The sequence below is a fragment of the Ixodes scapularis genome, unplaced genomic scaffold (genome assembly GCF_016920785.2).
Source record: "Ixodes scapularis isolate PalLabHiFi unplaced genomic scaffold, ASM1692078v2 PGA_scaffold10__122_contigs__length_95168666, whole genome shotgun sequence".
NCBI lineage: Eukaryota > Metazoa > Arthropoda > Arachnida > Ixodida > Ixodidae > Ixodes > Ixodes scapularis.
Window position 1 is genome coordinate 86,616,513 of NW_024609836.1, and position 21,805 is coordinate 86,638,317.

The window sequence follows — 21,805 nt, forward strand, 5'->3', positions numbered from 1 at the left end:
TCATTTAGTCCGCTCCGTTCAGCCGTCCAGCCCACGACTGCCACGATACGACGCCATGTTGAGGATTATGCAGAAAATACACTGACTGCTTCCGGTTCTCTGTGCAACTTTTTTTTTTTAATCAACGTATTAGCAGTTTTCCAGAAGCCACAAAAAATGGATAACATATTCGTTTTTGATTATCGGGTGTGTGCCTTCGATGACCCCCCGCTTTGATTATATTTGATGGTTGTGTCTAAACCATAAAAAACGGAACATGACCACGGAGAAGAGAGTGAGCGCGTCTCAAACCGGCCACTTCTCAATCGGTGGTTTTCGGGCGGAAAGATAATGACTTTCGAGCCGCAAATTGTGTTCTGGGTAGTTGGGCTCTCATGTGTCATGTACAAATAAAAACCCTGGCAAGCATAAATACTCTGTCACTGCCCCTTCAAGCTGTCAGTGGCATTACCTTATGGCCCGGGCTGAGAAGGCTCAGACCCCTACCCGTCCTTTTTTGAGGGAATTTTTTAATGCTGAGCCTCGGGCCAAAATATGCTCGAACCAAGCAACAAAGCGAACCTTTCATACGATGAAAACACAGTGAGTGCGCAGGCGAGCTGATGATAGTTTATCATGATGTTTAAAACCCGAGACTGTGGTGAGGGAACATAGAAAAAACTTTGAAGGCGAAGTTTTCATTACAGTGAACCCGTTGTTCTCTGTATGCTGTATGCAAGTAGTGCGACAGCGACTTCACGCCGCTGTCGCACCACTAATACATCGCACAAAAGATAGTGTGCAGTCACTGTACGAAGTGCACTTCTTCCATTGACGGCTCTGTCAAATTGGGCATAGAAAAACTTCGACTTTAAAGTTTCAAAGTTTTCTCTCACCACCGTCTGGTTTTAAACATCGTGACTCTTATACGAGGTGCCTCAAGTAAGTAATGAAACCGCTGTCATAAGTACGGCTTATTTTTACAATATTACAAATACACTATTAACCCTTTCAACATGTTCCCCACCCCTATCCATGCGCTGTCACGTACGAATTTCGTATTTCTGGAAACAGTGCTGCAAGTCATGTCTTAGGTGAACCCTTCCCTCAGCGCCGCAATTTTCTCGTTTACCGCGTCCACAATCCTTGCCTTTCCATTTGCAATCATTTTTTTTTTCGCCATCATCTTTTGAAGATAACGGAATCTCAATAACAAATTTCTACTTTATTTTTTTCTATTCAGTTTAAATTGTGGCAGCTGGTGCATGATACTAACGGCGTCTCTCAATGACTGATGTGAATAATTAAAAATCCCCGACTGATGTTCTGAGGACATCGCGGTGCACCGATTTGTGAGTCTGTACGACAGTGGTTCTCAAATGAGGGTCCGCGAATGAATCCTAAGGGTCCGCGAAGACCTGCCTCCCGGCAATAGGGAGTATTCACTGGCGGCCATAGCTGTGTGCGCGAATGCTGAGCGCGTGCTGATGGCGAGCTTCCACAGTTCTTTTCCAACGTGCATTCCTCACCATCGAGAGTGCCGGTCTTAGCAGCCTATTGATGTGAGCTCGTTCTGAGCATGCGCTCTAAACAGCACCCACAAATATCGCGTCCAGTGAATACTTCCTATCAAAGTTGTTTTTTTTAAAGACTGAGATTAGACGTTCCAATTTTGGGGTGAGTTTCCTCGTGTGTATGTCAATAAGAGATGTCTACTTCACACTAGCCCTTAACTATATCCATTTATTAAATCATTCTTATATATAACCTATAACTTTCCTCTCCTCTCACCACGAACGGGGTCCTCCGTCATCTCCGCCGATCTACAAGGGGTCCGCGAAACATCAGTGGTTGAGAACCATTGCTGCAGGGTATAAGTATTACAAAGTTGAAGACTCGAATTAGACAAATAGTCATATATTTTTGCGTCAGCACCGTCTTAGTTTTTATGATAACGGATAAACACACTCATAAAATATGCCCAGTCGGGGGGAATATAAGCCGACACAGCTGAGCGGCAGCCGAAGGCGGTGAAATGCAGCGCGGTTTAATAGCTTAGAATGCATGCTTTCAGCACGCCAAGGCATAGGCCTTCCTGCCGCGATGCCACAAAGTGAACCTGGCCGGTCCATTCCAATCTCTCCATTAAAAGCGTAAGGCGTCAGACGGCTCCCCGTAGAGCACTTTGTCAGTCAGGACTGTACATCGCTGTGCCAGCTCGTATTGTCGCCTCCTTACACCTACGTAAAAAAAAAAAAAAGGCTAGAAACAATATTTGATTTAAGCGAGACAGACTTCGAACATGTATGAAGAACGCCTTTTATCATCGTTCTAAGCAATTCTTAGGTGTCCCGAGATTTTTACAGCGTGACCGACTTTTATTAAGGCGTAAACAAATCGTATTACACAACCTTGACCCGTGGCCTCAATTCTTCATAAAAACAAAGTAGAAACCAGCCCAGATGTGATAATGCATTCAAATGAAAGATTGTACCGCCCTTCAGTGTGGCGTCCTCTTTTCTCTCCCGCACTTAGCAGCGAGCGTTAGTTCCAGAGGTTGAGGGGTGAGGCTCATGCTGTGAGTAACCTCCGCAAAACGGTGCCCCACATAACTCCATGCTAAAGTTGTGAAACGTCGCTGTCGTCACCGACACCTTCCACAAACGACGATATTGCGACGAGAAAGTTCAGAGTATTCACAACAGTCTTGGGTAAGTTACTTTTAAAAAGTAATTCGTTACAGTTACTTTCAGAAAAAAGTAGCGAAGTTACCGTTACAGTTACAGCAACAAAGGAGAAACTCGTTACAGTTACAATTACTCTTAAAAAGTAACGGCGTTACTTTTCAGTTACTTTTGTACACAAAACAATTAAGAAAAAACTAGAAAACGCCCTCACAAAGTTTTATTGCGTAAAATTAAAGAGTACGCTTTTTACTTCATATTGTAACTTAGCAGCAATTGCTTCTCCAAGTTTGTGTTTGAAAGTTTCCGCGCTGGAGTAGGGGCACAAATCAAAATACGAAACATGCGCAGTGCCCTCCACGTGTATTGTTGTTTCACGGTATTCACCCGATTAAAAAGCGTTTGCACAGAAAAAAAACAAACATAGATAGTGCTTCAAGACACTAAGATGTAAGTGCTCAGTCACAAAGTACAAGCGCGTGCGTAAAGGTAACAAGATCTTTTTTTTTTCCATAAAATCTACACGTGGCTATATTCGGGTCGTGACTCGCGAGAAAGAGCGTATTCACAACTTTGTGCAAGGCCGACTTGACACTCGAGATGTCGGAATAGGTACGATTTGGAAAGTGCAGGGAATGGCTAAATTGCGCCCTCATTCAGTGATATATTATTCATAAAACACTGGAAAGTAACGACAAACGTAACGTCGTTACTTTCATCGTTACCTCAGAAAAAAGTAATAGAACTACAGTTAAAGTTACATTTTTAAGAAGTAACTCGTTACAGTTACAAGTTACCAAAAAAGTAACGAAATTCAGTAACGCGTTACTATTCAAGACTGATTCACAGCCCACCTAGGGTCAATCTAGAAAGCATTGACTTTAAGCGTGGTGTACAGAGGTAGGGGCACGCGGGCGCGACGTCATGAGTGTAGTCTTTCAATCGGCTGTCTCGCGGTGTTGCTTGCACCAGCTCCGATGAAGCTCGCTACGAGTTTTTGTTTCATCATGGCCTCGTCTATACTGACAGAGCCTGGCAGATCGCCACGAGACGCGGCCGCCGAAAGTGAAAATGTACAGCGGCAGACAAAAGTTATATAACGGGCGCCCCGCTGCGGCGAGACGCCGAAACACACCTCTCCCGCGCGTTGGAATGTCCGCTCGTGCTTCTCCCGCTCCTCGGGCTACCGCTTCTTTTCTCGTCGGGTTTGAATACCATGTTTCGGGTCCTCGCCGCTGCAAAAGCTATGCGCTGTATACTAGACTCCCCGAGTAATGCTCTGTGCTACCAGGTCCTCGCGTTCCAAATCTGCGACCGAGCACTCCATGGCTCCGTCATCGAACAGCCAGGCTTTGTGAGTGTAGAGGAGGCTATGGTTTCACAATCTCGCTGGAATTTGAGCACCGAGGAAGTTTGGATGATTGACATCTTGTCCCGCGTGACACCACCGTCGCGATACGGTGGTGTCGGGCACGCTCCTCACACTCCGCGAACTTCGCCCCCATATGTGTATTTGACGAGTTTAGCGACCCAGCTATTAAAACTATTGGCGACATGCGTTATCGAAAGCGTCCCTGTGGTCGGGCTGCCACGATTGGCCGAATGCTGGCTTTGACGTGAGCAAAGGATGTCTCATCGACGGAAATAAGAGGAATGGAAGAACTTCAATTTTGACGGTGTTGGCAGTGTAGATTTGAGAGCGCAGTGATTTCAATCTTCCACCATGCCCATTAAAACGCCATCGATCTTGCTGTTCACAAGGTAATGACGTCACGAAAGGTAACCAAACGAGGGCGCCACCGAAACATCTCGCCGCTACGTTTTGACAATCGTGGGAGGCCGATGACAGCGACGCTTTTGGTCGCGCGCGTCGCCAATTGCCATAAAAACGTACGGCACGTTTGGTTATGCCGGAGTTACACTGCTTATACCTCATACAAACGAAAGTCTGCATACTAATTCAAACGCGAGTCATTAGGAGATTCTTGCTTCGAACGCCGCATGACAATCACTTCAGGTGAAACTAGGAACGCGGCATTCGAAGCACATTCATTGCGGTGGCTCCTGTTTGCACATTGCATTTTGTTGGATGTAGGAGCAGTCTGACCCCGGCTTTAGCGTAGCTCATTTAGTGACTCTGGTTGACCCGTGTTCTCAAAACGTGTTCACCACTTTGTGCCTCGCATTACTTCTTTCATTCTTGTGGGTGTAGCGATGATAAGCTCGGCAAAACGAGCTAAGAGGAAGGGTCTGTGACAACAGCTGAGCTGTGCTCAGCATACACGGGTAAATTACTTTCAAAATGTAATTTAATTACAATTACAATTACTTAGCTCACCAAAGTAGTTTAACTACAATCGCAATTACTACTACGCGAAAGTAGTTCATTGCAATTACAAATTACTTTTTAAAAGTAATGCAATTACTTTACAATTACTTATTTCTGAGAGTTACCCACCTTGGGCCATATAACTGTAAACGAGTTATATGGCCGCTGTATAAATGTCACACATTGTACTATCCTTTTATCGAATTTGTTATATGGATTATAGAACCTAATAGTTTGGAGTAAGGAACTCCTGCGTTCTTATATTCTAAAAAAAAAAATAAAAAATAAATGGCGACAAAATCCACAGGTGCGAGCTGAATTTCCCTAGAGCTTACGCAAATGGTATCCAAGTCAAACCAACAAAAAATAAACTTAGAAATAATGCAAGGAAACAAATATGCGACAGTACTGGTATAATAAAACTCACGTAAAAATGGCTAATAAGAGAAGCTTGTAAACGACGTCAAAGATTTAAAGAATACGACAACTTACGAAAACATTTCAGCTACGTTGATTCGCTGCCTCTCCCTGTCTGTGGACTTGTAACATGCCGGATGTGGGTAACCGTAGCACGCGAACTGTGGTCGCTTCCACAAAACTAGTGTCACAATAGTAGCAACTCTATTGCCAGGGATTCTGGGTTAATTCAGTGCACGGTAACACCCAAAAAGCTCTTGAGATAGATAAAAAATGTAGGATCGTCATGTAGCTAATCATTAGGATAGCAATGATTGTATCGATGTTATGCGTCTCATAAAGAAGACCGTTTTGGATTTAGCATGGCAAGAACAACCTCGAACAATTATGATACACTGTAAACGACTTTATTTTCACCAATCGCCTACAATTCGCGAAAAATAAGTCCCGCGAGCACTTCCGGTGAAATGTAAACACATTGAAATCTATATTGCGACCCCATCGCGTCGCGAAAATTAGAGTCCGCGAATTATTCCAAAACTGCTGCCTCTTGGACGCCTCGATTTTATGAGTTACTTGAGCGTGTGTCAACTGCGAGATATAGACGATCCATTATTATTTTTTTTTATAACTGTAAGTATTATTGAAAATGACCAAAACGTTTCCTACCTGCAAATGTTTCCGCAAATTGAAGGTCGCCTTTCGGTTTGTTGAATTTGTTTTCAGAAACAGTGCGGAGAGTTTGCACCTCACGATTATATTTTTTACATTGCTTCTAGTCTGTTTAAGGAATTTTTGTAACAAAGCCCGGCAGCCTTTCCTTTTCCATTGTAGATAAGACTGTTGCAGGTTCTCAATGCAAAGCAGCACTGCGCGCTTCGGGACGGTTCCACAAGCCAGGACGAGAGGACAACGCGTGGAGGGTCACGATAGAGGTGTAAAAACAAGGTGCAAGCCAAGCCCTTTATATATAAAAAAAGAAGCCTTGAGAGAACAACAAATGTAAAAACAAGCACCCTACAGTCTAAAGCCGCGGTTTGTAAGTTTTGGAATCTCGTCCAATAAGGCTGACAAACGGTTGAAAGGGTTAGGTACACCGAACACTAAATAATGAAGATTTATACAAAAAGGTAGACGAGGATTGGGAGAAAAAAGAGAAGTGTAGCAACAACAGTTGGAAGTAAGGCAGGGTGAGTCGTGTTAATGAGACCTGCTGCTTCTTTGCTTCTTCGCCTCGATGTTAGAGTAGCACGACTTACTGTTAGTGGTACCAACATACGAGGTAGAGGAGAAGGACTTGAAAAGCTCATAAAGAAAAGAGAATAATTTCATGAACAAAAAAGTCCCCAAACTTGACTGAAATATGTAAGCGAATATGCTAGGGGCGAGGACGCGTAAGGAGAACCTCGAACCTCCCCGCCTCGACCGGATGATGTGATCGGAGCCAACCAGCTCGACTTCGACCCCCGATGCCCCCGTGTGGGAATGAGAAATAGAAAGACCCCTAGAAGCAGGAGCAACAGGAAGCAAACGAGACGAAGAGTCAGATTCAACTACGACAGAAACGAAAACGGACGCGAATGTAGCCCTCATTTATCAAATTATTTTTCAAATTCTTCATTAAATCGTTTTACAGTCTACAAAATCCTTCATTCCGTTCTATCCCAGCCTCTCTTTCCCATCCCTCCTTTCCATATTTTTTTAGCAGGTTGGGAGACGCTCTCTCCCCTGTCGCTTTGGCTGTGTTGTCGTCTCCGGGGCCAGCGGGGAAAAACGCCGCCTCCGCGCAATCTTGCAAAAGTAATTGTAATTGTGCCTGAAATTTAGCAATTACTGACGCTTGAAACTAATTAAATTACAATTACAATTCCTTTTAGCCAAAAGTAATTATTACAATTACAAATTACCAGGAAAGTAATTAAATTACAGTAATTCAATTACTATAATTGATTTACTAACCAAGCATGGTGCTCAGCTATTGTCACTTACCTGGTGTCGAGACCACTCCAACCCGCTTCAGCTGGCTTGGTGCTGGCCGTCTCATATTTCGACGAAATTGAGGCTGCTGTCATCGTGCTGCGAGATTCGTGCTATGTGAGAGCCCTAAAGAAACGGCGAGGGAGCTTTGCGATAAGGTTCACTTGACTCTCCAAATACACTGAGTCACATCTCGCTAGAAACAGCGCAGTAACGTCCCTGCGACTTCCGTTGATGAATACTTAAGTCTCGCTGTATTTCTCCCCTTCATTGACCCCTTCCTCGTGCAGCTCAAAGGTCGATTCAATAATCACAAGAGAAAACTTGAACTCCTATCAACCGTACTGCCCATCAACGTCTCCAAAGGGGAGAAAGAACCTCATGTAGACAAAAACGATAACCTCTATAGGGTATTCATTTCTGAAACGAGCTGCCCGGGGAATTTCTTCTTTGGTCTCAGAAGTGAAAGTACCACGATGCTCCGCACGGTTCTGCAGTGCTGGCGATGTCTCTTTGCGCGAACACCCCGGATCCAAACATCCACAAATTAGTTCCAATTCTGGCAAACCTGCATCTTAGCACCGCAGAGCCGGAGCGCTCATTTTCAACTCTGCGAAGGTTGAAGACATATAAAATCGTCCTCGTCCAAAGATCGCCTTCTGGAACTCGCACTTCTGACGATCCACTGAAACATCCCTCTCGGCCAAGAAAACGTTATATTGTCACGAATGACAAGTGATGAGGCGGTGAATAACTGAGTAAACTGAACTTTTAATGGGGCGAACTTGTGCCCAAAAACAAAAGGAAAACGAAAGATAACAACAGAGCGTCGCGGGGGTCGAAGGCGGCGAAGCAGCAGGATCGAACGCTGAGGCGAAAAACTGACTCGACAAGGTCGCGGGCGGCCTCTAATCTAGAGTGAGTCACTATCTCGAAGATTCGGCGGAGAAGGTTCGAGCGTAACGCGCTCGGGGCGAGAATGAACAAGCACTTTCTAAAACAAAAACAGGGAGAAACGATAGTTATGTCCGCAGCAAGAATAACGAGAACTTTCAACAAGTCTGTGACCCTGCGCGCGGCAATATCGTCTCTTTGCATCGATCAGCGACGGCTTCGATTGAATGTGTAGAAAGATGTTGACCGCACAATACTGACGGCTCTTTTTTTTTCTCGTGTTTCTTTGCTCTTTTGTGGAAGCGCGAGACGTTGTTAATTGTATTTCTGACCTTTGACGATATTGTTAATATTACTTGCAGTTTTCTATTTCTTCTTATCGCTTAAGTCATGAATTTATAAAATGTATTATAAAATGTATTCTAAATGTGTAGATGAATAAGCCGTAATGTTGAACCAATTTGATCAACCGTAAAACGTGGGCCGGCACTGTGATCTGAACCGCCCCTTGTAACACTTCCGACGGTACTGTTAGTCCTTCTGGCCTCATATTCGGCGTGTTAACCATCACAGCAGGTAAAAGATGAACTGGAGGCACAAGACACGGCACCTAGGTTTGTGGGTCTTTTCTGGACACAACCAGGTAACTCATCCTTCCAAATGCCACTGCTAGGCATTGTAAAATTACATCATGACTTACAAGAAAAAATACAGGGGAGCTCCTGATTTCCTAATACCAGCCCCCCCCCCCCCCCCTTTTCCTTGTTACACCACTACCCAGCGCCACCCAGGGCAGTAAAGCGCGAAGCTGGAACTAAGTATACTTTGTCTCACCTTGTGTTGTACCGCAGGAAAGGCTACAAGCGCGAGCTCCTTGCTCTAGAGCACACCTCGGCGGCACAAGCTCTCGTGCACCATGGGGCAACTGCCAAAGCTATGAGCTCGCGCTTCTAGCCTTCGCTGCGGTACACCATAAGGTGAAACGGAGTATAGTTAAGTGCAGGTGCCTCGCAGAGTCGGGCTCGCACTCGCATCCTGTTCAAGCGCCAATCCCAGCCGGACGTTGGCGACAACCCACGAGCCTCACCCGTAAAACACGCTACCTTACCCCAAACGACGCAGAAAGCCTAGCACAAAAACCCGTCACACGGGTGAGAATGTTAAATGATATCATGCTGGAGTGAAAACGCACGACAAGAGCGGTTGATCTGATCTTGAGGCAGAAAAGTCCGGATAGAGGAGAGCGTTACGAGAACGTTTTCGATGACATTCAAGAGCACAAAGTGACGGTGGCGGACAGTTTGTGCGTGTTGGAGAACAGGTTGTTTGGTTCGCTCAGCTAGCCTAACCGATGAGTGCAGGTAGGTACCGTCTATGGAGCCGTCTAGAAGCCTGTGGAGGAGTCGAACACGTGTCACAATTCTTCAGTGTTGAAGTGGCTGCCATTTGAGTGCCATTAGTCTTGTAGCGTTGAGGCTACATAAATATTTAATACGTTATTTTAAAATACATCCAGTTCGAACCACTAGCCCCGACGAGATCGGTTCCTCCAATCTTCTGTCTCGAGATCCGCGTTTCTTCTTCCTCCCCTTCGGTCTGGCCGTTCACTACAATATTCCCCCCCTAGCGAGGAAGCGCAGCGACCAAGCGGTTGTGTCTTTCTTTTCTTTTTTTAGAGGATTAAAGCGAAGTGGGCTTGTTGGTGGTGTCTGTAAAATGAGTCAGATGGCAGAGGTCGCACTGTTGGAGTCCAAGTGGGCGGGCTTGACGCGGTCGATGGACACAACTTGTTGTTTGTTTTTGATTAGCACCGTGAAGGTTTTGGTGTCACGACAAACCACCGGAAAAGGGCCATCGTAAGGAGGTTGGAGAGGCGCTTTGACACCGTCGTGCCGAATGAATACATGTGTACACTTTGCCAGATAAGGGCTGACGAAGGTACTCCGTGTGGAGGGAATTCTTGTAGCAACGGGGCGTAGGTCTTGCATTAGAAGTCGCAACCGCTGAGCGTAGTCCTCGGCGCTGTCAATTGGGGGATTTATGGCTCGTTGGAAAAATTCTTGGTATTCGGAGAGACGTTCCATAGACCAGCTCGGCTGCACTGCAGTTCAAGTCAGTCTTAAACGCTGTGCGGATGCCGAGCATTATCAAAGGCAGGGTTTCCGTCCATGACGCAGTCTTGTCCTGTGTTTTGATGGCAGCTTTCAATTGCCGATGAAAGCGTTCTACCATTCCATTAGACATTGGGTGGTACGCGGTGGTGTGAATATGCTGTGCGCCCAGCAAGTGAGAGAGGTTTTTAAACAATGAAGATTCAAATTGTCGTCCGCGGTCCGTGGTGATGTTTTGTGGCACCCCGAAACGACTCACCCACATGTCGACACGGGTCCTAGCGACCGTCAGTGCCGTTGCATCTTTCATAGGGGCGACCTCCGGCCATCGCGTAAACCTGTCGACACATGTCAGGAGGTATCGGTAATCGCGTGATGGAGGAAGTGGGCCCACAAGGTCGACATGAACGTGAGCAAAACGAGCGTCAGGTGGATTGAAGGCGGTCAAGGGGGTTACCGTGTGACGTTGAATCTTGCTCCGCTGACAGTCTATGCATGTTCTTGCCCATTCGCGCACGTCAGTGTTCATACGCGGCCACACGAACCGGGAACTAACTAGTCGTTGGGTGGCTCGTATGCCAGGGTGGGCCAATGTGTGGATGGCCTCAAAAACTTTATGCCGAAACGAAAGAGGAACGAACGGGCGGGGTTGACCAGTTGACACGTCACATACCACGGTGTCAAAAGAACCATGCCTGGGGACATCCTCAGAAACCAGTGTCTTAGATGATGTCCGTAAGCGTTGGAGTTCCGCATCGTCGTTTTGACACGCTATAAATTCGGTATAGTCCAACGAAGCACCTTCGGAGATGCAGAGAGGACGCCTATTCGAGAGAGAGCGTCTGCTGCAGCATTATTGGAGCCTTTAACAAAGCGAATGTCGGTGGTAAATTCAGATATGTAGAGCATTTGCCGGACCTCTCGTGGTGTGTGTGCCGCGCTGGACGACGAAAAGGCGTACGTGAGTGGTTTGTGGTCTGTAAGTACAAAAAAATTGACGGCCTTCGATGAAGTGCCGAAAGTGTCGTATGGCAAGGTAAATTGCAAGCAGCTCCCGACCAAAAGTGCTGTAGCGCGTTTCTGTAGTACTGAGGCCTTTAGAGAAGAATGCGATGGGATGCCATGTGTCCCCAACAAGCTGCTGCAGGACAGCTCCAACTGCCTTGTCCGACGCGTCGACAATGAGGGAGGTAGGAGCGTCACTTCTCGGATGCATGAGCATGGTAACGGTTGCAATGGTTTCCTTGACTTTAGTGAAGGCGCCCTCTGCTGCGTGTGTCCACTGTAGTGGTGTCATTTTTGGTTTCGGGTTCTGCAGCAGATCGTGCAAAGGCTGGGGAATATGAGCGCAGCGGGGAATAAACCGACGGTAAAAGTTGACCAGTCCCAAAAACTCTCGTAGCTTTGTAGCCGTTGTAGGCCGTGGAAAATTGCGAATAACGGTCACTTTGTCAGGCAGCGGTTGGATTCCGCAAGCATCTACGTGATGGCCGAGAAAATCCAGTTCCTTGACTCCGAATTCGCACTTCGTGGCATTTGCAACGAGGCCGTACGACGTCAGGCGCGTAAAAAGCTGTCGAAGGTGACTGGCATGTTCATCAGGTGTCGAGCTGAACAACAGGATATCGTCCAGATACGCGAAGCAGAAGGACAGTCCACGAAGGACTTGGTCTACGAATCTTTGAAACGTTTGAGCTGCGTTGCGGAGGCCGAATGGCATCCGCAAGAATTCATACAGCCCAAATGGCGTTGTGACTGCAGTCTTGGGAACGTCTTCGGGTTCCACTGGAATCTGATGGTAGGCTTTAACAAGATCGATTTTGCTGAAGATTGTCGCGCCTTGAAGCAACCCGCCGAAATCTTGTAGATGGGGTATGGGATAACGGTCAGGTATCGTAGACTGGTTGAGTGCTCGATAATCACCGCATGGCCGCCAGTCTCCTGTCGTCTTCGGCACCATGTGCAGAGCTGACGACCAGGGATTGGAAGACGGGCGTACATAGCCTAGTTCAAACATATGTTCAAATTCGTGTTTGGCTATCTGAAGTCGGTCTGGTGGCAGTCGTCGTGGACGTGCGAAGACAGGGGGGCCTGTAGTCTTAATATGGTGTGTGATACTGTGCTGGATTTTCTGTGGAAGGGCATGTGGCCCAAACACCGAGGGGAACTCATCCGTGATGCGCTTCCACTGAGAGTCCATCTCCCCACGTGGGAGAAAAGGACGCAGTGGCGGTGTCTTTGATATTAACACTTGGGCACTGAGCTGCGTCTCGGTATCGATGAGCTGGTATTGGCGCAGGTCGACAGTGAGCCCGAATCGTCTTAGAAAATCCGCCCCGATGATGGCTTGTCGCACGTCAGCGATGATAAAGATCCAGCGAAATGTCCGCCGGAGCCCGATGTCTAAGGTCAACGACTTTTCTCCATACGCTTTTATTGTGGCTCCGTTGACCGCTTGCAGAGGAGGAGCTTCTTTGCGATATTTACGATCCTCCGGCGTAGGGGGTACTACGCTAACCTCGGCACCGGTATCTACTAGGTACCGAACATTGGTTAAGCGGTTGGTCACGTAGAAAAAACGGCTGGATGACGAAGGGCCCTCGACGTTTGCCGCCTTCAGTGAGTGCCCGTGCCGTTTCCCGATTGAGAGCAAGGCTGTCTGCAAAATCGGGCGGCGTTCCCATAACGACTATGGTACCAGCACTGACGTTGGTTAGTAGAGGTTCCAGGCGAGCGAGTGGTGTGGTGCTCGACATTGTCTCGAGTGCTTGCGGCTGTGGCCTCCGACCGTAGCGTCCCTCTTCGAGAGTGGCGCTGCATGTTTTGGAACTCGCGACTGAGGTCGTCAATTTTCTTTTCCATACGTGCGTAGGCCGCGACCAAGTCAGGGCTTTCCCGCTGGTAGTCGTTTTCGGGAGCAGGAAGATGGGAGCTGGGCTGAGCCGTTTCGTGGTGAACCGACGAAATGTTGGGCGAGTAGACGTCCATTATATCGTCCGCTTTGCGGGCCAGCGTCAGAATGGAGTTCGTGGTTTCCGTGGTTAGGACCATCCGGACTTGCTGAGGAAGACGCTGGAGAAAAAGTTCACGCATGATGGACGCATCCATCGTCGCCGCCTTGCCTCCGAGGAGTTGCACCATTCGTCTAAGGAGTTCCGTGGGTTTTCTGTCGCCCAACTGCTCCTCTGTCAGCAGCTGCTGAAGACGTCGGGTTTCCGATTCTGTTGTACGCCGTATCAGTTCCGTGCGTAAAGTCTCGTAAGGTTGGTTCTCTGGTGGGGACCGTAAGATGTCGCGGACTACGGCCGCCGTCGACTGCGAAAGAGCGGCGACTACGTAGTCGAACTTCGTAAGCGACGCTGTGACTCGATGCTTCCGGAAGACGGATTCGACTGTGAGAAACCAGAGCTCAGAATCTGAGGACCAAAACTCTGGAATTTTAATCGGGGCCGTGGTGGCTCTTACCGTAGGTGAGGCCGAGGAAGTCGCGTCGCCTTGAACGTCCATCGTTGGAAAAAGGCGGAGGTATGTCCAGCTCACCTCAAACCCAGGGTAAGGAAGGTTGCCGATGTTACTTGTTTCGGGTCACCAATATGTAGCGTTGAGGCTACATAAATATTTAATACGTTATTTTAAAATACATCCAGTTCGAACCACTAGCCCCGACGAGATCGGTTCCTCCAATCTTCTGTCTCGAGATCCGCGTTTCTTCTTCCTCCCCTTCGGTCTGGCCGTTCACTACAGTCTCTTTCCGTACAGTGGCAGAGGCTCCCGCAAACAAAGAAGGCGGGAGTGAAGAGTCCGAGTCGCGCGACGCGAATATGCCTTCGAGTTTGGAAGTGAGGTGAGCCTGGGAAGGAGACCGGACGGAGTTGCAGTAGTCCAACCTCGGCGGTATACCAGGGCGGTATAGAGCACTTGGGGTCTTCAGGGCCACGTGATCTTAATATCCGTGTTACGAAGCCAAATGTGCGTCGGTGTTTTGCTACTGTGTCTCCGGTGTGGGTGGAGAAGTCTAGAGATGGAGTGAATGTAACTCCCACGATAGGAAGTGACTGGGCAACCTCGTTCGGGCAATTAGCAGTTGGCGGATTGCCCGATCGTGGCTGTGTGGGGCAGGCGGTGACTCTGATAGATATGCGCATAGCGGCACTGATCTCAGTGCTTCTGCTGAGATGGTTGGAGAGAGCCCAGCTGTCGACAAGTTGAAGGTGACTCTGGAGATCAGCAAAGGAAAGAGCCGATGTTGGGGCTAATATTGCGGTGTCGTCGGCGTATTGTACAAGCAAGCTTCCTGCGGAGTTCGGCATGTCTTTGACGTGCAGGATGAATAACGCATATGTCAGGGCAGAAACCTGAGGTACCCCTGATAGGAGAGGCAAATCTTTTGATGCTTGGCCGTGGAATAGCACATTGTAGGAGCGAATAGCTGAACGAGCAACCTTCAGGAGAAGGACAGAGTGGTCTAGAGTGTCGAAGGCGTTTCGTAAATCAAGCTGGAGGGCTAGGTTAGACATTTACATGTACATTTTAAAAGGCCACGGAAGTGACGTGTTGGCGTTTGATTTGTGGAGGGTGCCCTGGATAACGTCTGTGGGGAGGCGGCTGTTCAGGTTAGAACTCACAAAGTGAGTCACAGTGGCCAGAGCAGTTTCACAGCTGCGTTTACGCCTGAACCCGAGCTGCGAGGCCGAGAGCACATCGCTGTCGTCTATCTAGGTCAGGGGTGGCCAGGCTGACCCGGCCTAAGAGCCGCAAACAAAACCACGAAACTTCCAAGAGCCGCGGGGGAGGGGAGGGGGAGAGGGAGGGGGGGGTGGCAACTTTTGTTTAGAGCAATAAACGAAACTCGAACTACTTTCAACCTATCCGAGTCAAAAGCAGTCCAACTGTACGTAAGGTAGCAGTGGCACAAGACTACCAAACCGCAACCTGCCTTTCGATTTAAAACTAGTTCCATTTCTCTTTTGAGGGAAGCGCTCGTGTGACCGGGATGGAGGCGGAGGAGTAGGGGGGGGGGGGGGGGGGAGGTGATAGGGGAGGGAGTCGCGAGCCGCACTTTAACACGCCAAGAGCCGCATGCGGTTCGCGAGCCGCAGCTTGATCTAGGTAGTGGAAAAGATGATGGTTGACGGCCCGTTCAAATGTGAAGCAAAGGATGGAAGTGATTCGAATAGGTCTGTAACTTGATAGGTCACTGCAGGGCTTTCCCTTGCCTTTGTGTGTGGGTGTCACGAGAGCCCTCTTTCAGGTAAAACAAAGTGCCCTTGGTGAGCGCTGTATGGTATTGTTTCAAATGAGACACCAATTTATTGGGCCTCGCTGCTTTTTTAAGTACAAGTGTTGATTTAGGCGCGAAAGAAGCCCAATGGCCAGTGCTTTAACTTAAGCCTTAATAAACCATTGAGAGCACGTTTACGGTTTGTTTTAAGAAGAAGCCAACTCCCAAAGAAAAATAGGGTAACTAGCGCCACCGAAAGCGTCTTACGGGTGACAATATTTAATCCATTTTAATCGGCGTGATTAATTAAAAATTCATGTCAAGTGTTTTTGGTGAGCGTTTGTGAGTAATATCAATCTTTCAAGGAGACGTATAGCCCCTTCTACTATTTATAAACATGACCCGCCATTTGCGTGCCAAGCGACTTCCGGTCGCTCCGAATTTGGAAGCCTGTCGAGCTTGATTATGCCACTAGTGCTAGAAAGCAATTAATGCTGCAGGTTTAACGAGGGCCTTTGACTGTGCAATTTAACGACTTGGCGGAGGCAAGTTGGTTTACAAGAATATTCGAAACTTTTAACAGATCTCGCGCTTCTTCGTTCTTTTGGCTTTCAACTGGAGAATTGGTGACTAAACGCTTCATCGAGATTTCAAGCAGCGGTGTTAGGGTGGGTTTCGTAGAATATTTTTAAGAGCAGGAAGTTCTCTGGGGCGTCAAAGAATGGAGCACCACCTGGTGGCGTTTGCCATGAAAAGGGTCCATATTTCCCTGCTCTAGCTCTTTCTACCAGGGCGGAGTTGACTTGAGCGCACTGTTCAAATCTCACAAGAAAGAAACACAACCCCAGAGCATTTGACGGTGCGCTCCTTATCAGACCTTGCTAACTTATTTAGTTCCTAGCCTTGGGTTGATAATGAGTAAGCCTTGTGAGACACTGATCGGCCAGTAGGGAGCCTTGTCCAAGCGGTCTAGCGCTGAAAGTGCACTTCTTGAGCTTGAAAGCCAAACCGCCCTATCAGGTGGAAGGTCTCCAAGAACGTCTTATAAGGCTCCCAGTGTCACTAGCTCTCCTGTTGTTGAGGTTGTAGCAAAGTTCAATCGCATGTATTTCTCAATGCCTTTTTGGGGACGACGAGCGGGCCACGGTGGAAGTTCCTGTGGCGGGATTGGTTGAGCCATCTGTGTAAACTTGCATCCAGGCCTGCAGTTCCACTTGAGTTGGTTTGCGGCAAAGAATTTTACAACGGCGCGGACCCAGTCTTTCTTTGGCAAAGGAAGGGAGTGTCTCTTCGACAACATAAATGGTATGGCGAATAGAAGGTGGAAGGCGAGGATGATGCTCTTTGGGCGGACCTATTTACTACGTGAGTAAAAAGCAAACAAGAAAAAAAAATATGTTGAACTTCCCTTTGGCGAAATCTACTGATCTCACCCGCGGGATGAAATATAATTTTTCAGCCATGTTGTTTTTGGAGAAATCATCGCTCAACCAGTGTGCAATCGCGGGTTTTCTCCACACCTGGAAGCTCCCATTAAAACACATCGTGAGTACTAAAGAACAAATACTTCTGAGCTCACCTTGCGTGGAGTGCAACCAAATAATGTGAAAACTATAGGTCGCTATAAGCTATGAGAGCAACCACAAGCTTGGTAAAAAAAAAAGCGTCAACCGTTTACATTCTTTTCAAAAAGGACATTTTATTGACTTTCCTTGGTGTCTCCAATATAGAGATAACAAATGAAAGCGTGCACGCCATACCACTTCGAAGACGAGGCCTGCCAATGATGTCATCATTAATAGATCCCCGACTCGCCCCAAGCGACAAACACGCTAAAACTCGACTTTGCGTCGCCGCCTTGTAGCGTCGCGTTCTTTGTGAGACGCTGCAAGAGACGCTTGTGTTGATGCTGACGCAAACTAATCGGTGCTGCGAAGATCCACCAGTGGTGACGTTTCGGGGTGTAAAGGGAGCGGACCTCGTCTTCTAGGTGTTGTGCGGAGGACAAGTTCGTCTGCTTCTTGCACACGGGTTGTGGTGACGTCAGAATGACACCAAGCTCTTATTGGCTGATTGAAACAAAGAAATAGTGGGTACACCTCGAGGCATCTAGCGTTAAGGTCTACCCACTATCCTTTCAATCAAAGCCAATCAGAGTTTGGCGTCACTCTGACGTCAACGCAATTCCTGAGCAAGAAGCAGACGACTTGCTCTCTGCATTGGTTCACGCCAATCATTCAGCTGGCTTGACACCGTAGACACGGTCGCTGCAGTCGTATGACTTGAGGCTGGTTCTGTGCTCCCAGGGCACATAGTTGACCACGGCTGTGCAGAGCATGTAAGGCTAGAAAGTAGACAAAGACGTCGCAACTTGAAAGGCCAAGCACTGTGCGCCGAAACAAGAATTAGGAACCTCCGCTCATAGCGGGAGAAGACAGCTGATCGCAGAATACGTTTAAATAGAGCTCGTATATCGTTCCGGTAACTCCGATAACGATACCCAATACCGCTCCGGCGCCTCGGCAAGGGAATCGTCTTGGTATTTGGTATCGGCATCGGAGTTATCATTATCGTTATCGGAACCATCTACTAAAACTTACTTATGTCCGGTTTGCTTTTTGCCATCCTACATGCAGTATTGTACGCGTTACTCGAAAAACCTAATCAATGATAAGTACTATTATACAGTTGGTTAAAAAGTGTTCAATCAGATTCCTAGATTACTTGAGAAGCCAAGAAATGGGCTTTTGCTTCTAAACGAAAGTGTTACTTTTACGATTACTTTAGATTTTAATAACGAAAACTTTTTTTGCCGGTTTGAAAACGTGTCTTTTTGTACTGTCTATTATTGGAATAGAGTCATGAAATTATAAACTACGTATCTCCTTAAGCCAACAGTTTCGGTCAATTATCCTCGGAGACTTTGTTGCGAGGAGCTTTTGGAGGAAAACTTCTAAAAAAACGAAGGGCACCATTAGAAAGGGAATGAAAAAAATAGGAACGGTTAGAAATAATATTTGTACTTTCAAAAGTAACCATATTTTTTATGTAATTACATGTTAATAAATATAATCAAATTATTAGAAAACTACTTGAAAATTAATCGATTACAAGTAGTTGATTATACTTGTAATGAGTAAAGGTACAGAACGTGTGATGGCATTGAGTCAGCAAGCGCATTACGCGTGCGTTGTATAGTATTAAACATTTTTATTAGAAAATATAGTTGCAAGTTTTAAATTATTTTAACAATGAGGCACAACTTACCTATGATAGATAGTTTATAGAAACGCAGAAATAAAACGCTTTCAGAATGAATGTATCTAGTCCATACTCACAACGTCAACCTTGAGGTAACAACGCTCCCTGCTGTACGAGTCCACTCCAATCACGCAGTAGGATTCGGCAACCTTCATCTTGAGCTTGTAGTCCACACCCGCAATTACCTGTGATTATACGAACACAACATCCTACTATTTGACAGATTTCTGGACGCGAGAAAGTTGAAAAACTCGAAATGACAAAGTGGTACATTCATATACACGGCAAGGACGATGAGAGCTCTCGTGTTCGCTTCATTTATACTTTTACGCTGGACCATTTACGTGAATCTAGAACCTCATATGCTCGTGAATCCCCATTGAAACCATTTCTTCTAGAAAGAGTCTCGGTATCATCGTACAAACTTAAAGTCGTCCACTTTGTTTAGGTCTTCAGCAAATTGAAAAAATCAGACTCCAGGAAAAATCAAGGACATTAGAAGCGTCGATAAACTAAAATGAGAGAAAGCCTGTTTTAGTTATTGCTTAGTTATTACCCTGTTCATGAACCAGTCCCGACAATCATGTTATAATATATCTTTTTCGACTTTCTGTTTTACAACCGAATCACGTTGACTCCTCAAAAGATGCAATCCCCACGATGAATAGTTAATAAACGTGCGTGATACTCAATGAAGAGGCATCGCAATTGCTGTTACGGTAAGCTGGCACAAAAATACGAGCCCAAATAGAAATTCCACCGGTTCCGTGATCACTCGTGACTTTTAGTGTTTCTTGTTGCAAGGCGCGTTTCTGTTAAAGGCCAACGCTCTGCTTGCAGACGAGGCCGCGTTTCGCAGGGGTGGGCTCTGCGCATGCGCATATTGTGGTGAAGCGTCTGCGGGTGCACCGTGCCCACAGCAGCGACACCACAGGGGCCTGACTACACACCAGCAGTGTTGTATACATCACCCGAAAATACTAATCGATTACAATTACTCTCGATTAAAAGGTATCCAATTAAATTACTTGAGTATTGAGACGAAAATTAACTGGCCGGTACTCGAAGAATTAACAGTCGTCTTGAAGACGGGTCTCTCCTAGCTACAAAATACTTATCTAGTTAGTTCATCAATTTCGGTAAGCCATATCCTCCCTTTGTACAATCAAGGTACGACAGTAGAAATGGGTTGGCAAATAGTAAGGATCTCGAGAAATTTTAGCACTTTCAAAAGTAGCAACTTTTGCGACACTTCCCAATAATTATATTTATATGATTATAAAATTACTCCAAAAGTAATCGATTACGAGTCTGCTTCAGAACCGCTTTATGTTGGTCTATAGACAAGGCCCCGAAACTGCCAACATCTTGTGTACACATTATACCTGAGACTCGACGCTGATGAGCGTCATGAGCGTGTCGTAGTTGGTCTTGTTCTCGACTTGGGAAGAGATGGCGAAGTGGGCCCACTCCCTGTAGCGGGGGTCAACGTCCGGATGGTGTCTCCTCCAGACCCCGGGAAAGGCCGTGGAGACACAAACGACGCCGAGGACAAGGAGCGCTGCCTTCACGATACTCATCTCGATCCGGTGTCGAACGGTGAAGCTCTGGCACTTCTTGGAGCCTATTTATACTGCCTTCAATTGACATCCAGCGAGGCAACGGCATCCAGCCTTCGTTATCGGTGATAAAGTAGAGGCACGTGATAATCTAAATTCGCCCGTCCACAAAAACAAACAAAAAAAAACACTTGATTGCAGGAAAATATCAGAATTCATAACAATACATCCAGAAATTGTTGACAGCCTCTCTATACATGAAGAGGTGGCACCGCCGTGGGCCCGGCACATGTCCAGACGCTTCCTCCCACGCGAATCTGTTGTCTGCGCACGCCCCTGCACACCCGGCGTTGCAAAAGGCGGGCTTGCTTGGAGACAGAGCCTGTATCAATAACACGTCTTGCAACGAGAAATACTGGAAGCCAATGGCGATCGCAGGGTGATTGTAATTTCTACGGAGAGTAAATATCTCCGCACCAGCTAGCCATAACAGTAAACGCGATGCCTTTGTTGAGCACTGCGCGCGTTCCTCGAACATTCACCTGGAGGGTTCGCCTTTTGAGGCGTCATCATGGTTCACTTGTGAAATACGAAATTGAAACAAAAATATTACAAAATGGTTGTCGGGCCTGGCGCGTGAACAATGAAATAGCTAAAAAAAAAAAAAAAAAGGTTTCAGTGAGAAATTATTAGCGTCCGAATTTCTAGGTACATATGCTTTCGAATATAGATATAAATGAAGTGAACATGAAAGTCCTCATCATCCTTTTCGTGTGTAGGAATGTACCAAATTGTCATTTAGAAGTTTCGAAATTTTCCACATTTATTAACCGCCAAATAGCAGGTACTGTCTGAGACGCGGTTGTGATTGTTCCATTTTTTTTATTTTCCTTCGTGTCCGGGTTTTTCGTGTTTTTTTTTTTGTTTTTTTTTCCAGAATGGTCGCTAACTAGCTCGCGTGCTCAATCGCCAATATTTTTAAAATTACTTCGTCGGAATTTTCTTATTTATGAACGGATCGACTTGGTTGCACACATTCAGAGATGATGCTTGGTTTTTTATATTTTGAGATAATAAAGAACCGCACTCAGAATTTAAACAAATTTTACGCAGTTGTCGTTTTAATTTAATTCGAAGGAACGTCCCACAGAAAGGGGCAAGGTCTTGTGTTATCGACAAACAAAAGAAGCCAGGTTTAGAAATAGAACTGGCAAGCAAACGAAACAATGCCATAATTTCTTATATATTTCCGCACTCGAGTGTATCATTTCATGGACGGAGGAAATTAGAAGCTCATGTGCCTCCAATTGTATCTCTGATAACGAAGGTTCGATGTTATTGTACCGCTCAGTGGCAATTAAAGATTAAAGATA

The 21,805-nt window shown here is 46.6% G+C and overlaps 1 protein-coding gene across 1 annotated transcript; it reads right to left on the minus strand.

The window, feature by feature from the left end:
* Positions 1-17,291: 17,291 nt before the first annotated feature.
* On the minus strand, positions 17,292-20,468 carry LOC121834835 (salivary cystatin-L2-like). The gene is made up of 3 exons (XM_042288720.1): positions 20,259-20,468; positions 18,951-19,058; positions 17,292-17,956 (listed from the first exon to the last, which is right to left on the minus strand). Exons 1-3 carry the CDS (start codon positions 20,451-20,453, stop codon positions 17,846-17,848), a joined length of 414 nt encoding a protein of 137 aa, XP_042144654.1. The 5' UTR covers positions 20,454-20,468; the 3' UTR covers positions 17,292-17,845.
* Positions 20,469-21,805: the final 1,337 nt, after the last annotated feature.